Source organism: Pogona vitticeps, chromosome 5 (assembly GCF_051106095.1).
Source record: "Pogona vitticeps strain Pit_001003342236 chromosome 5, PviZW2.1, whole genome shotgun sequence".
Lineage (NCBI taxonomy): Eukaryota > Metazoa > Chordata > Lepidosauria > Squamata > Agamidae > Pogona > Pogona vitticeps.
In genome coordinates, this window is record NC_135787.1 from 145,495,619 (window position 1) to 145,510,153 (window position 14,535).

A 14,535-nucleotide genomic window follows, 5' to 3' on the forward strand; every position below is an offset into this window, starting at 1 on the left:
GATGGTGGGAATTGCAATTAACATCTAGAGGACCATAATTTCCCATTCCTGATCTAAACAAAACAAGGTATTTCTATATGAGATCACATTTTATACTAAAATATGAGACTTGAAGATGAGAAGATGAAAATAAGAAACAAACATATTTCTGCTTCCATCCAAATCCTGTAAAGAGATACTGTATTACGCAATTCCAGTGAACCCATTAAAAAAAACCCAAGCCAACACACACATGCACGTGAAAAGACAAAGCCAGACAGGTAGACCTTATAATGGAAAGGTACACACACATGAACACACACTTCAGAAGTAAAGATCTGAGGCCAGTACACTGGTACAGAAATGTAGAGGGCTATACTAATGGGGCTACTTAATGAGTATCTGACTCTACATATATTTTTTTTAAAAAATTGTGGTCTGCCACTTTCTGTTAGGAAGTTATGGTCATATCTCAAGATTACATAGTTCAGTAACAGAAGATTTATAGGCAACCACTATTCATCCTATAACACAGTCCTTCAAGACGGTTCATTGACCCTCTGTGTAACATTTTCATTTTCATTGCTAGAGGAGCTACCATGAGGAGAAAGGACAGCCTTCTGGAATCTGAAAATCTCTTTGATCACAAACAGGAAAAATATAAGAGCAGGAGTTGTTAGCCTTGAGTTAGAAGTGCCATGCTTTAATATTGCCCATATGCCTTATACAATATGGGACTAGGCATTTAAACAAGTGGATATTGTTTAATAACTTCTGGATCCAATCTAATATGATGGGATGTTCCTGTAGCTGCAAAAACTCAAAAGGTCGGTCTTGAAAATTGCTGTAATATTTTCATGTAGGGGGCAATCATGCAAATAAGTGCTTTTCATATTCAAGTAATGGTTATCTCTGTTAATGTGACATGGACCAAAGAAAGAAAGAAAGAAAGAAAGAAAGAAAGAAAGAAAGAAAGAAAGAAAGAAAGAAAGAAAGAAAGAAAGAAAGAAAGAAAGAAAGAAAGAAAGAAAGAAAGAAAGAAAGAAAGAAAGAAAGAAAGAAAGAAAGAGGCTTCTATACTTATGGAAGATGAAATCCAAATCAACCTGAGACTGATTGTCAATTACATGTATTTCATGAGCCATTGTAGAATGCATTCATGCTTGTCATATAAGCTCCAAATGCACAGGTGTTCACATCAAAGAAATCATAGCTGACACATGTCAGGTTCATTAGACGTAATCATAACAATGCATCGGCACTACCTTTGAAGTAGTGCTGACTTCTGGAAACAGACCATTTCAGCTATCTAAAATCTGATGCCAATTCTGGAGCAGCTAAAAAAGGCCATAAATTAATCTCTATAATTTGCTCCCCGTGGAACCTGGTCATCCAAAATTGGAATTATTTCTTTCAAGTACTTAAGGAGCTCTCCATTAGCAGCAGAATGAGAGGTTTCTATTTTTATATTAATAATAATTTCAAGTCAGTAGGACAAAAGAAATGTAGAGTCAAGTAACACCTTTACCTTCCTACATGGGAACAATTATGTAATCTTAATGTGAAGTTCAGTGTTCAAGTTTAATTTTCTCTCAAAATGGAAACATCTTGATAGTTCTGTTTCTGCCCTTTTGTCATCATAAAGCAATAAACATGTTCACACACATCACTACCTCCTCCGTTGTAACGTGATGGTGATATGGACTTTTGTATTACACTTTTGGAGAAAGGATCAATGTGACTATGATATCAGGCACAACTGAATGAACATCTTGTTTCTCATCCAACTTGCTACTTTCACCAGCTTTCCTGAATTGTGGGTTGACACGAGGGTTGTAAGCATACTAGCACAATCACACAAAGCCTTCAATGCAGGCATCAGTCAAATTACTCCTGTGACCTTTCTGTTTGGGGAAAAATAATGCTGAACAAATTGCTACGGATTTTACAACAGGATATTTCAATTGCATCTTCTAGTCCCATTTCATTTCACAGACAAAATGCTTAACAAATACTTAACTTTCATACTGATAGTTCCCAATGTTCTGCATACAATTTTACAGTTAAAGAACCACCACACATAAAAGATATTGGTCAAGATTCTTTTTTTTTTACACCTACCAGCACAATGCCATTGGGGTAACTTTCAGCAGCCAATTGTTGTAAGTTAAGAAGTCAGCATAAGCATTTCCTATCACACATCAATTGCCAGCTGGAATGCAATTGGAAATGCCAACGTTGACTTCTAAACTTGTGCCAATTTGTTGGTCAAAGTTATACTGGAGTCATTACACTGGCAAGTGTAATGAATAGAATTTTGGGCACTGCTATGGTTGGAGTGATTCACAGATCAATACAGTATGTACAGCATAAAGATTAATCCAAATATCTCTGACGGTTTTTGTATAGGTGACAAGAGAGTAAGAGTAGGCATACAGTATAAGAATCAATGAATTTGTCAGTTTTGCTTTCTCCCACCTCTTTGCCTCACATTTTCGGAAACTTGAGATTTTTGTTCTTACCAAAACCAAGTCAAACTTTTAACCACTTAGTTGGCCATGTTCCACAGAAATGACTATTTTCAACATAGGGCCATTTTGTACCTGCCTGCTGCATAGTTGTTAAAAATGAGAAGCTCAGACAGTTAACAATTACATTTCAAAGCTCTCTGCCTGGAAAGTTTCATTTGCTCTCACATTCATTCCCATCCCAACCCCAGTTTCACTTTCACTTTCACTCTCATTCATTTAATTTTTTAAAATATTCTTCTTTTAGAATTTAGAAAAAGTGAAATGGATTGACTTTAAAACCTGAGAAATGGAAGTATACTATATATGTTCTTTCTATCACATTTGAGCAATTTGAAAATTTTGGGAAACATGTTAGCAAGTATGAACCTATAGAAATTCTTTCCCATCCTCAGTACTGGATTCTTTGCTGATAGGTTGTATAATCCCACACAAGATGATGTGTGTGTTCTGCATGCTGTACAGGATGGTATGAGTGTATCCATATCTATCGAAAATGTATATAATTAGTCATTCAAGGTTTGTTCTAAGGTAAATTAGATTTCCTTATTTTACTATGTTACAGAATATTATTTGTCACAACTCCTGCAAGATTGTCTGTAAATCCTGCTGCCTCTTTTCCAGATCTTTCTCAAACCAGGAGAGCTGTCTTATCATTTAGACATCTTAGAAAACTTCCTCTGAAATAACATCTGCTCTCTAAGACAACAAGAAGGGATGCCAATGAAATGCTACTGGTTACTCTGGACAGACTTCCTGAGTTCTGTAAGACTTACAAAACAATTGACCCTGCAACTCGCTCTACATCTCTGTGTCGCAGATGATATTTCCTGATAACAGAACGGACTGGCTTTTCTATCCTTCTATTTGATTTACTGAATATTTGGCATTACTAATAAATCAAGACTTCAGATCAATTAAAAAAACTCAGTAAGCTCTGAGGGTTAAGTATATCTGGTGAGAATCAATGATATGTGGACTCATTGTTTCTACTTATTGTTAGGATCTTTTTGTGCTAGTGTGTGTGGCTGAAAAAAAACATTACAAATTATATTTTATTGTGACATGTGTGATAACTGATAAATGAAACTGCAAATTTCCCATCATTTAATTCAGTATATTGTTTAAAAGAACCTATACTAAATGGTTAATTTATCTGATAAATCTGTTAAAAAATTTAATTCTTAAACTTAAAAAAGCATCCTGTAATAAATTAGTAGGCAACGATCCAGCATTTACATTTGAAAATTTTGTTTTACCTGTAGATGTTGGATTTTTTTTCCTAGTAGTGAAAATATAACTAGTAATGCAATGCTGGGATACCCAATATGGTATAGCGGATAGCGTGACAGACTTGGACTCAGGAGGCCTGGGTTCAAATCTCATCTCTTCTACAAAAACTCATTGACCGAGTGGAACTGTTAAAGTAAACGTAAAGGTAAAGGTTCCCCTTGACAATTTTTTTTGTCCAGTTGTGTTCGACTCTAGGGGGCGGTGCTCATCCCCATTTCCAAGCCATAGAGCCAGCATTTTGTCCGAAGACAATCTTCCATGGTCACATGGCCAGTGCGACTTAGACACGGAACGCTGTTACCTTCCCACCGAGGTGGTCCCTATTTATCTACTTGCATTTGCATGCTTTCGAACCGCTAGGTTGGCGGAGCTGGGACAAGCGACGGGCACTGGTAAAACCACTCCTTAAATAACTCACTTGCCTTAAATTAGAGGGTTGCCATGAATTAGTTCTAACTTGATAGCATGTAACATCAACAATGCAGTTCTAGGCATCTCTTTTCAACAGTCTTACTGAGTCCTGTGGGATTTATAATGCTGGGGGAGGGATCTGCATTCCCAGAGTGCTATGTTTATTAAAATGTGTGCCTTCTGTTTCAGAAATAATTCCTAAATCTGAGGCAATCTACAGATGTTTGGGATCATCATTTATTTTGTTTATCTCTGGACTCCTGTTGGTGTTTGATGCTTCCCCCCACCCCGTGATAAAGGCTTTGGGCTTTTCCATTGTTTTAGATTTCAAGTAATCAGTGCCCATGTCTCTTTCAAAATTAAACAACAAGTGCTTGAAGAAAGATAGCAATAGAAATCCAATAAATAATCAAATAAGTTTACTATTTATTTTTCTACATGTAAGTGCATTATGTCTTGAGTACCAGTTTCAACACATGACTATGGTTTGTCAACAGGTTTTTGTTAACGGGCCAAACGTGTGTTTACACAGTATTTTTGTTCTTATGGACCTTATACATCTATGGAAAGACTTCGTTAATTTGTAGCGAATGATTTTTTAAAAAAACACACACACACACATTGGGCAAGTTTTAATAAACATAGCCGTTATGAAAATACAGATCACCTCCTGGCTTTTTTCTTGATCTGTTTCTAGGGCTATCCAACTTTTCTTTCCTTTGGTGGGTCTTCCATCTGGAGTGTGGAGAGGACTGCCGCCAACTTGGTACCAGATGAGTCACTCTGGGGAGAGCTACTTGAAATTGCTTCTATTCCCATTACTTTATCTATAAATTAAGCCAGAGGATGTAATACTAGAAAATGTACTGAGCTCATGTGAAACCTCATGACCTAATTAACACAAATACATTCATGGATAGCCCTACTAAAAGCTGTTCAGAAGAAGAGACTGTGCACTCTCTTACTTTAGATACACTTCTATTCCCAAATAAAAACGCCAAAATATAGAATATATCTAAATGATGCTAAACATTCAACTGAACATAGAAGCATCTGGCACTGTCCTTTGCATTTGTAATATCTGCTTAACAAATCCATTGCAAATGGCTGGAAGGTCAGATGGCACGAACAGCCTGACTGACTATATCCCTCTTCTTTTAGATTCATTCCACCCACAACAAAGCTCTTATTTGATTTTGTATATCAAACATGCATTTAAAATATACATGCTGAGAACTAGAAAGTAATCAATGTGGTAAAGGCAAAAAAAAAAAAAAAAAAAAAAACCACAAAAGCCCAACACACACACATACAAATCCCACAGCCATGATAGATATAACTGGAATAAATCATGAACAATACATTAGAACTCAGAAGAAAAGGGGGGCTTAGCTTAGCTCCCCACTTCTAACAACGCAGATGCATTTCATCCTCAACGTTAAAGTGAAGTGGAAATCTAATATTGCAGGCAATTGGATTTCTCTGGGTATACTCATGTGAATTAAGAGTTGATGGATTGGTCTCTAATGTATTCACTCTTCTGACTCACTCATACACAGAATATTGATTAATTAATGTTATGTAAAACTTGGACATACTCCAGAAGGTGCCAAACCAATACTACACTAAATGGTTCTGCCTTTTTGCACTAGCTTTGGGAATACAGGGAACATAACAGAGACAATCTTGCATTCCAAGGAATGTGGATTAGAATAAGGGTATCATGTTAAGAAGAATATATATTTCTTCACAAACGCATGCGTCAGCAATCAAACATGCAAATTAAGCCTATGTAAACCTTTCAAATACCAATCACACACAAAAACCCATGTTATCTACAACTTAAATAATTGAGGAAAAACTAATACTTTGCACACAGTTGAGAGGCTCCTTATTTAAAAAATGTGCTAAATGCATTGTCTAGTTTGTCTCTAAGGTTGTACTTAGATGAACAAAGCCATCTTGTTTTAGAGACTCCAAAACACCTGCCTTACTTCTTTACTGATGACACTTGTTTTGTTCTTCACACTTGAGTTCATTTCCCATCTGTTCTTTACAAAGGAAGTGGTCTTCATTCCACATGAAAGTATCATAAGGACCACCTTCTCCCATACAGGCTGTCCCATTCATGCAGATCAACTTCAGAGACCCTACTTAAAATGTGATGTGTTGTGTATAACTATGTGGAATAGGACTTTGAGGTAATGCATCGTAAATTTGCCAGTTCTCTTCTGATGTAAGTTACCTTGGCAAGGACTAACTTTAACATTATTTAGGGAAAGACAGCACAGCAGAAGTTGGGTGTCATGAAAGGGCACCAAATAGCTACTTAATTTGTGTTTTTTTGTATTTTTACTACAGATAATGTAGGAGAGAGGGGCTAGTGGAATATTCTGTATCAGGTACACAAAATAATCTGGACTGGTAGGTGGTTTCATCTGCTGCTAGGTGATTTCATCTGAGGGTTTTTTTTGCTGCTTCACCTCACTGGCAAAGCATCTTGAGCTGGCCCTACTCCTGGCCTCCTTACATCAGTGTTCTGATGACATGTCTGCAATGCTATACACCCCTGACTAGGAGTGGGTCCAGTGAACTTAATGGGGTTGTTTCAGAATATACTCACACAAAATAAACTCTGTTGCTACTTTAGAAGGCTTGTGGAGGTGAGATAACCAATCATTAATTAGTGTTCTGTTATGGTTGTTGTGGGTTTTTTGGGCTTCTTGGCCGTGTTCTGAAGGTGGTTTTTTCTAACGTTTCGCCAGTCTCTGTGGCCGGCATCTTCAGAGGACAGCAAACTGTGCTCTCTGAAGATGCCGGCCACAGAGACTGGTGAAACGTTAGGAAAAACCACCTTCAGAACACGGCCAAGAAGCCCGAAAAACCCACAACAACCATTAGATCCCGGCCGTGAAAGCCTTCGCGAATACAGTGTTCTGTTAGTTTATTGTCTCCAGTGAAGTCTGATGGCTGCATAGTGTAAGGCTCATGTCTGTACCAATATTTTAATGTACATTTTACCAGTTTGTTTTATAGCACTCGCTGGCTTGATGAATACTGAGGTGTAAACTATTTGAAAATAATTATCTCCTGTGTCGTGCCATCACAGAAGGTTACTGTATATTGAAGAGGTATCGTGTTATGTATACATTTCCCGCAATGCCCAAGTCTGCTTGTATCTGTAAGCTTCCATCTTTGCCTAGACTTTTATGGCCATTCTTTTAGGGTTTCTTTTAGTCTGAATCTTGTTTACAGCTCTCCTTTTCTTCTGTTCACCTCTACTTTGAACTGACAATTGACAGTCTGGGAAAGGCATTTGTTTATTGTAAAGGCATGTGGAAAAGGCAAATGTGTATCACAGTTCTGCTAGCCAAAGCCAGCAATGCTGTTGTTGAAGATACTTGTATTATCATTTTGTCAATTGGTCGGGTATTTTATTATTATACTGAGTAAGATATTCTTCTATCAAATTGCCAATTAAGAAACAAAATTTAGTCAGGATGCAAGTTTTAACTGCCTTAAAGATATGAAGTCTTTGTTTGATGAGCCCCAGTGACAATCATTGCCAGCTGGTACTCCCATGTCATTCAGAATGGCCAACTGCTGCTTTCCAGGGCTCCCAAGAGGTAGAAAGGAATCAGGTCATATCTTTGCTTTGCTTTGCTCTGTCCTTTTGCATTAAAGCCAGTCTTTAGGGTGTTCTTTTTTTATACTTTATTACTGCTGCTATTTTATACTCATTCTGCAATGATTTTCCCTTTCTCTTTCCTTCTAATAAAGTTTTGCAAGCTCATTTATCTGTTTACTATCTCTTGAATCCAAAAAAACTTATTGCCCATGATAAGATGCCCAAATTATGTACTTTGCTGGAGAACCAGCAACTATGATAGACAGATGTGAATAGGTATTTTATGGTCATACCTATGTGTGCCTTAGTAAAGGGAAGCACAGCCTGAAAAGTTCCTTTTAAGAAGAAAGGAACAAGTATCAGCCTATGATTATGCAGTTATAAATGGCTTCAGTATGTTTGCATATTAATTCTTCTTAAAAGGAACTTTCCAGTTTCAAATATCCAGACTGACACTGATGATAAACGTAACAAAATTCAAACAAAAAAGAGGAGAAAGGATGACATTTTAATATTTTAGCTATATTCCTCCAGGAGTGCTTTAGGAAAAATCATACAAGAACATTAGCCCAACCTGGTCTTCCAGTATGGTATTATTTTCACTTCTATCCAGAAGTATGATATTGAGAAAGCTCCAACTTCTTTGACAACGTGCCTCCTCTTGGAAGAAAAGGAATCTTGTTTTCATACTTGGAAGAAACTGAGCTTCCAAAGTATGCAACCTCACTAGAATGTTGTGTTTCTTTTAGAACCCACAGAAAATAACAGTTTTGAGAACAACTATAGTCCTGTTTCCATCCATTCTGCACTAATAGATCACCTACCAACTCCAGTCATTTACAGATGAAACTCTTTTTCTGGTTCCCTAAATATCTGTTGCTTCTGTATCACTCCTATTAGGTAGAGAAGACAGTATCACTTATTGAAACATCTTATATTGATTGATCATGCAGGGTCTTCATTTTTTCACATGTCCTTCATCAGGTAGAAGTCAATTCTGGATGGATGTAATCTCACAGAAAGACAGGAATGACTACAGTTGTAAGAAAAGACACAATTGTTCTTATTTTGCCTTGCTCCTGGCCCGAATTAAATGAGTTAAAATGTGCACCAGTGTTGTTTCTACAATCACATAATTTTCTTAAGTGATCCCATCATCTAAATTAGAAGGAAAGTACACACTAGAATATATTTTTTTTCCATGTGACCATCACCAACTTTGCCTGTGGGTAGCACTCTATAATGACCAATTGAACAAAAGCAAATTCAGCTAACCTAGTAACTCAAATTCCAAGCCTCTGCACATTACCTAGGCAGTAAGTCTCAGTGATATCAACGAGAGTAACTTCTCAGTAAACATGCACAGAATTATGCTGCATAAGACTGAGCTCTGAGTTATGATGTCTCAGATTGAATGTATGATGAACTCATGATGGGGACTTTTGCTTAGCATCAGCCCATAGCCACAGTATGGGATCATCATTATACCCATCCTGGCTAGGTTGTTTTAAAGACTGCAAGAAGGCAATATAGATGGAGTGCAAACTACTAACTACTTATTATTGATTGCATGGGATCACTTCCTTAGCAGTATGTTTAAAACAGTTTCAGCCATGATAAATGTTGGGATGGGGAGCCCTTGGGCCATCAAATGCTTTGGACTTACTTGAACTTTCAAAAATCTTACCATGCTTAGTCAATGGTAAGATTATTGCCAAATATCTAAAGGTCTTCCCCAACCCTGAACTGTGGGTACTATTGCCACAGTTTGTCAGTGGTGACAAAAGAGCCTCTATACTGTTTACAGAGGTGAGCAGTGGCTGTCTCACCAAGGCATCTCCAAGGAAGTATTTCCCTGCCATACAAGTATATGTCATGGATTAAACCTGGAACTATTGGCACGCAAAATATTATTTCATCACTTAACCTGCCCCTAATATTATGAATGTGCTGTCCAACGCTACACAGCAACTCTGCTAAGATTCACTGTTCTCTTCTGTTTCCATAGTCCCCTTTAATAAATTGAATATGTGTATATTCTTTTACTATCTTGAAAACAGGGGAGATTATGGCTGCATATTAACATCTTTTAACAGAAGTAAAAGCATACACTCCTGATCTTCTGGATCTGTTTGTCAATATTCTTCTTTTGTAAAAACTGATTTTCTTGAAAACATATGAAGTTATCAAAAGGAAAGATGGGTTACTTGGAAGTCACTGAATAGGCTATGGACTGGAATTGGCAGAACCAAAGTGATTAAATAAATAACCTTAGAACTGCAGAACTAGAAGGGACCCATTGGATCATTGACTCCAGTCTGTTTCAAGGAGGCACAATGGGGAATGGAACTCCTAATCTCTAGCTCCATAGCCAGATGCCTAAACTTCTAAGCCTATGAGTACAGAGAAGAACAGACAACTTCCCATCTATGTCAGTATACTCTACACCCTTCAACATGTGCCATGGAAGATATAATGTTAGCTGCTTCAAATGCTCTTGAAATTACCATTAGTGGGCGAAAAATAAAAATTACTTTGTAATATGTCTACTGAGATTTCATAGAGGAAGGGAAAAAGTATATGATCTATATTCTCCTAGCAGAATTATATGAATTTTCAGCAGGGAATCTTCTGCAGCAGAACAAATTCAAGGGATAATGGCTGGAAAGTATTTCAGTTAATAAATGCTGCGAAGCAGAATTCTAAGCTCATTTCAAAGCTGTCTTGGCACACTCATTCTAGAGACTATTTTCCTATGCACAGTTGACTTACATCATACATAGCAACACGACTTCATCCCCCCATGAAAATAATTTTACAATGGGAAATTACTTCACTTCTCAATATACTTGCATCATACTGAGCTGTCCACCTCCATACTGACTAGTTCCTCTTTGAAGACAATATACTTTCTTCTTCTCTGTTTCATTTAAGACCAAGTTTCTGGAGTATTGGGACTTGGGCAAATATGGGCTGCATGTCCGTTTTTCATGGCTCCTCATGTGCTTCTCACAGCATACAGGACCCTCAATCACAAAGGTCATTATTTGAAATGCCAATGCTCATTATTGAAGGCAACCGAAGATTATTTAGAAGCAGGGGTTGTGGGACTTGGTCCATCTGAGGATTCAGATTTCACTGCCTTGAAGCTCTCATCAGCATGGCCAGTGCTAAAGGATTATGTGAGTTGTAGTTCAAATATCTGTTTTAGGCATGTTCTTAAGTCTTCTTAAGTGATCATCTGTAAGGTCTGACACCATGTGAATACTAAACAGAAGTGTTTTGACCATTCAGGATGCCACATGTATACTGAAGCACTTTAAGATCAGGCTTTTAAAAATGGATTTGGGATATAAATGGACATTAAAGCTGAAACTACATTAGTGTTGGAGAGATACGACTGAAGTTGACTCTTGTGTTTGAGAAGCCCTGAATACCAGTCACAAAGCAAATAAAGCTAATCTACAAACTTTAGGGATGAGAGAATATTGTGCTGTAATATCCGTACACAATCAACTTGCAAAGATTTTCCTTTTTTTAAATGAAGAGTTGTCCATAATGTCTGTTTCTGCCTATAAAGAGAAATCAGTAGATACACTCTAGGGATTTGATTCATTGGCTGCTCTTTAGTACAAAGTTAGGCTCCTTGTGACCTTTTATTTCAATGGGTTAGGTGAACCTGATTCGGCTAGATTGTGGGCATATTATTTCAATCAATCATTCCATGTAAATTGATACTACTTGAATGTAATAATCTATTTCAGCATGGCACTTGATTTATTTCTGAAATACTATTTTGATTTTGATTTAAGACATTGTCAGTGCTATGCCTTTCACTGCCAAAGGAAACTGTCTACACCTCATTGCTATCAGAAATATGTTTAAGATTACAGTTGAACACTTATATCCCAAACACACCCACTTTATTTTGACGCACTTCCTATGACTGCTGTTGTAATATCTCAGACAGTCCAATTCTTCAATCTGCCCCATACAAGAGAAGAATGAAATTGTGAAAATTATTTAAGAGAATCTGCAAACCTCTTTCTCCCCATGCACTAACTTAGCCAGTAGCATAGATTTTATCAATCTGTACCATATATAATTATACCACATTGAAAATGATACCCTGTACTATGAGCATTGTCTTCAATAGATTAGTTGTTTCAACTGAAGCACATAGACCCGCAGCAGCGTTAAGTGCAACATATTTTATGGTTATGGATGGGAATGCATTATCATCTATTATTCATAACTATGAAGACCATACTTAGATGAACTTCACAGTATCCTTGGCCAGAAGACTGATTCCTCTTTCATTGTATAAAAGAAATCCAGGAATTTAACTGTGGTGTTTAATTCAATAGCAGCATTAGGAAGAGCCTCAAAGTTAAGTGTGTACTCTGCATACAAGTCATGAGCCTGGTTCTCATTCATGTAGCAGATATGTATGTGGGTGCTCTTGTGATTAAATGTGACTCTAATAAGAAGATTTCCTCACTTAGAAAATATAACTGATATGTTAAAGGAAAGGCTAGTTGTGGTTCTTCTAAGCAAACCCAAGAGGTAGTATGTTTGCTGTGTTTCCATGCAGATTGAAGAGAAGGGGAGCAACCCCAGTCCCAGTCCCCACTGCCATTCCTCCAATGCCTGTGCCTTTAGCAGACCCTCAGCTGACAGGTATATATATATATATAGGTATTGATTACTTGTTCAGAGTGAAATATTAAATGTATTTTGTCTTCACAAAAAGAAATTGGGAGTGACTCTCTCAGCATCTAAAAAAGTTAAACTTCGGTCATTCAGAGATCATGCATTTTCATTTGCAAGAGCAACTTAAAAGGGCACAATTGTTTCCTAAAACACCAGTTCTATTAATGGGAAAGTGTCTTTGAGTACAGGCTCAGCAAACTGTTTCAAAGAAGAAGACAGCACTTAGCAGCCTGTCTGATGGGATCGCTGGAGAAAGAAGGCTGTGATCTTGTTTGAACCAAAGCATTTTCTTGAGTGCAGAAATACAGGTAAATAATACTTGAGGTGAAACCGACGACGGACTGAAAAGGTCTCTTCACCGGCAGACTGCAGGATGGGGGTGGGGTGGGAGATGAAGTGCTATTTATTTCCATCGTTTTCTGAAGGCTGAAGAGGTTTTGCTAGGTAAGCAGAGAGGGGATTTGTTACCCCAGCTACACGGCTATTGCTCTAGAGACAGCCGTCGCAGCAAGATTTCACCTTTCTGAAATGCTATTTCCACACTTGAACACACATTAAGCATGTATCTTCCATGGCGCTTACACCACTGACTGCTGCGATTTCTTTTCCACTCGGAAACGCGCAGGGAAAAGAAACGTCGCTGGAAAAGGATCATTAATGTTACCTGACTGGTCAAAAACGGAGCGTCTGCATGCTGTGTTCGTTTGAATTACCGTATTTCTTTTTGAACGCGGTAATCAGGACGGCGGGGTCCGCGTTACAGACGCCGCGAGAGGGTTTTCTCCCTCAGCTCTACAGAGCTGCGAGCGCCGGCTGCTTCGCCTTTCTAGGTATTTCGGCTGGCGCTGACCCTGGTGCTGAAACCTGAAAACATGTACACAGATGGACTGGCAAACGCCCGCTCGCCCGTTCTCACGGCCCCTCGCCAACGGGGGTATGAGAAGAAGGCACTTCATCCAATAAAAGGAGGATCTCTAACCTTCCAGAAGCAAAATCAGTCCCGTGCTTCTCGGGAGAGCTAGAATTATGGGAGCAAAACCAAGTCAAGGCAGTTGCAGCGCCAGGCCTTTCCAGAGCTAAGAAGCGAGCTACAGATACACACTGGCGACTCTGAAACGGGGCACTTCTTTCCACCCCTCTAGGGCTGTCATTATTCCGATCGCTAAACAGCAAACACTAAAAAGGGGCCAAGAAGGGGATGGGCTTAGACACCATCGATCTGCCTGCTGGCAGCAAAACAAACCTCGCGCAAGGTACAAGTCCAACACCCTCGCGATGGTGCCCCCCTCAGCACACATACAGAGCACCCGCGGAAGCTCGCAGTTAGCCCCCAACAGGTGCTTTCCCCGAGCCTATTGACTTGGCGCTACAGTGGGGCAAAGCTCTTCCGGGGGCGCCCAGGCAGCCCCCCCTGCGCCCCTCCATCCATCGGGCGCCCCTTCCCCGTCAGGCGGCTCCGCCGCTCCTCTTGGCCCCGCCACCCCGCGGCCAAGCCCGGCCTGGTTTCTGCTCACCTGCCACCTGCAGCTGAAGCCATAGGTACCCGAGGGGCAGGCAGGCGGCTCCCGTCCACATGGTGCGCGCCTGCAGCCGGCAAAGAGGACCAGCGAGCGTTGCTCGGGCTCCCTCGCTCGCCCGGTCAGGTTTGGCTTCCCATCAGCTTTTGCCTCCTTCCTGGTTAATGAGCATGCTTGAGCCCCAAAGCACGCATGTGCAAACGGCGCGAGCGAAGAAGCCGCCGCTGCCCTCTCCTGCCCGCGGAGTTTGCCAGCGGCGGAAGGGCTGCCCGTTCAGGCAGGCAGGCAGGCAGGCACTGGGAAGGCGGGCAAATGAACGGGAGGAGAAAAGGCGGGAGGCGAGAGCGGGAAAGGGCTTGCGCTGGCAAGCAGGGGAGGGAAACCCTGAGGCGCAGAGCAGGTCTTGGTGGAAAGAGGCGGAGGTCGTGAGCAGCGACTGGAGGGACAGCAGCAAAGGCGTTTGCCT

At 39.6% G+C, this 14,535-nt stretch overlaps 1 protein-coding gene across 1 annotated transcript in view; it reads right to left on the reverse strand.

Moving 5' to 3' along the window:
- The window catches only part of PTPRR (protein tyrosine phosphatase receptor type R), a 130,264-nt gene extending 116,039 nt beyond the window's left edge, over positions 1–14,225 (reverse strand). The window contains exon 1 of the mRNA XM_020786087.3: positions 14,067–14,225. Coding sequence (XP_020641746.2) covers positions 14,067–14,127 — 61 coding nt within the window. The 5' untranslated portion in view covers positions 14,128–14,225. The remainder of the gene's footprint in view (positions 1–14,066) is intronic.
- Positions 14,226–14,535: the final 310 nt, after the last annotated feature.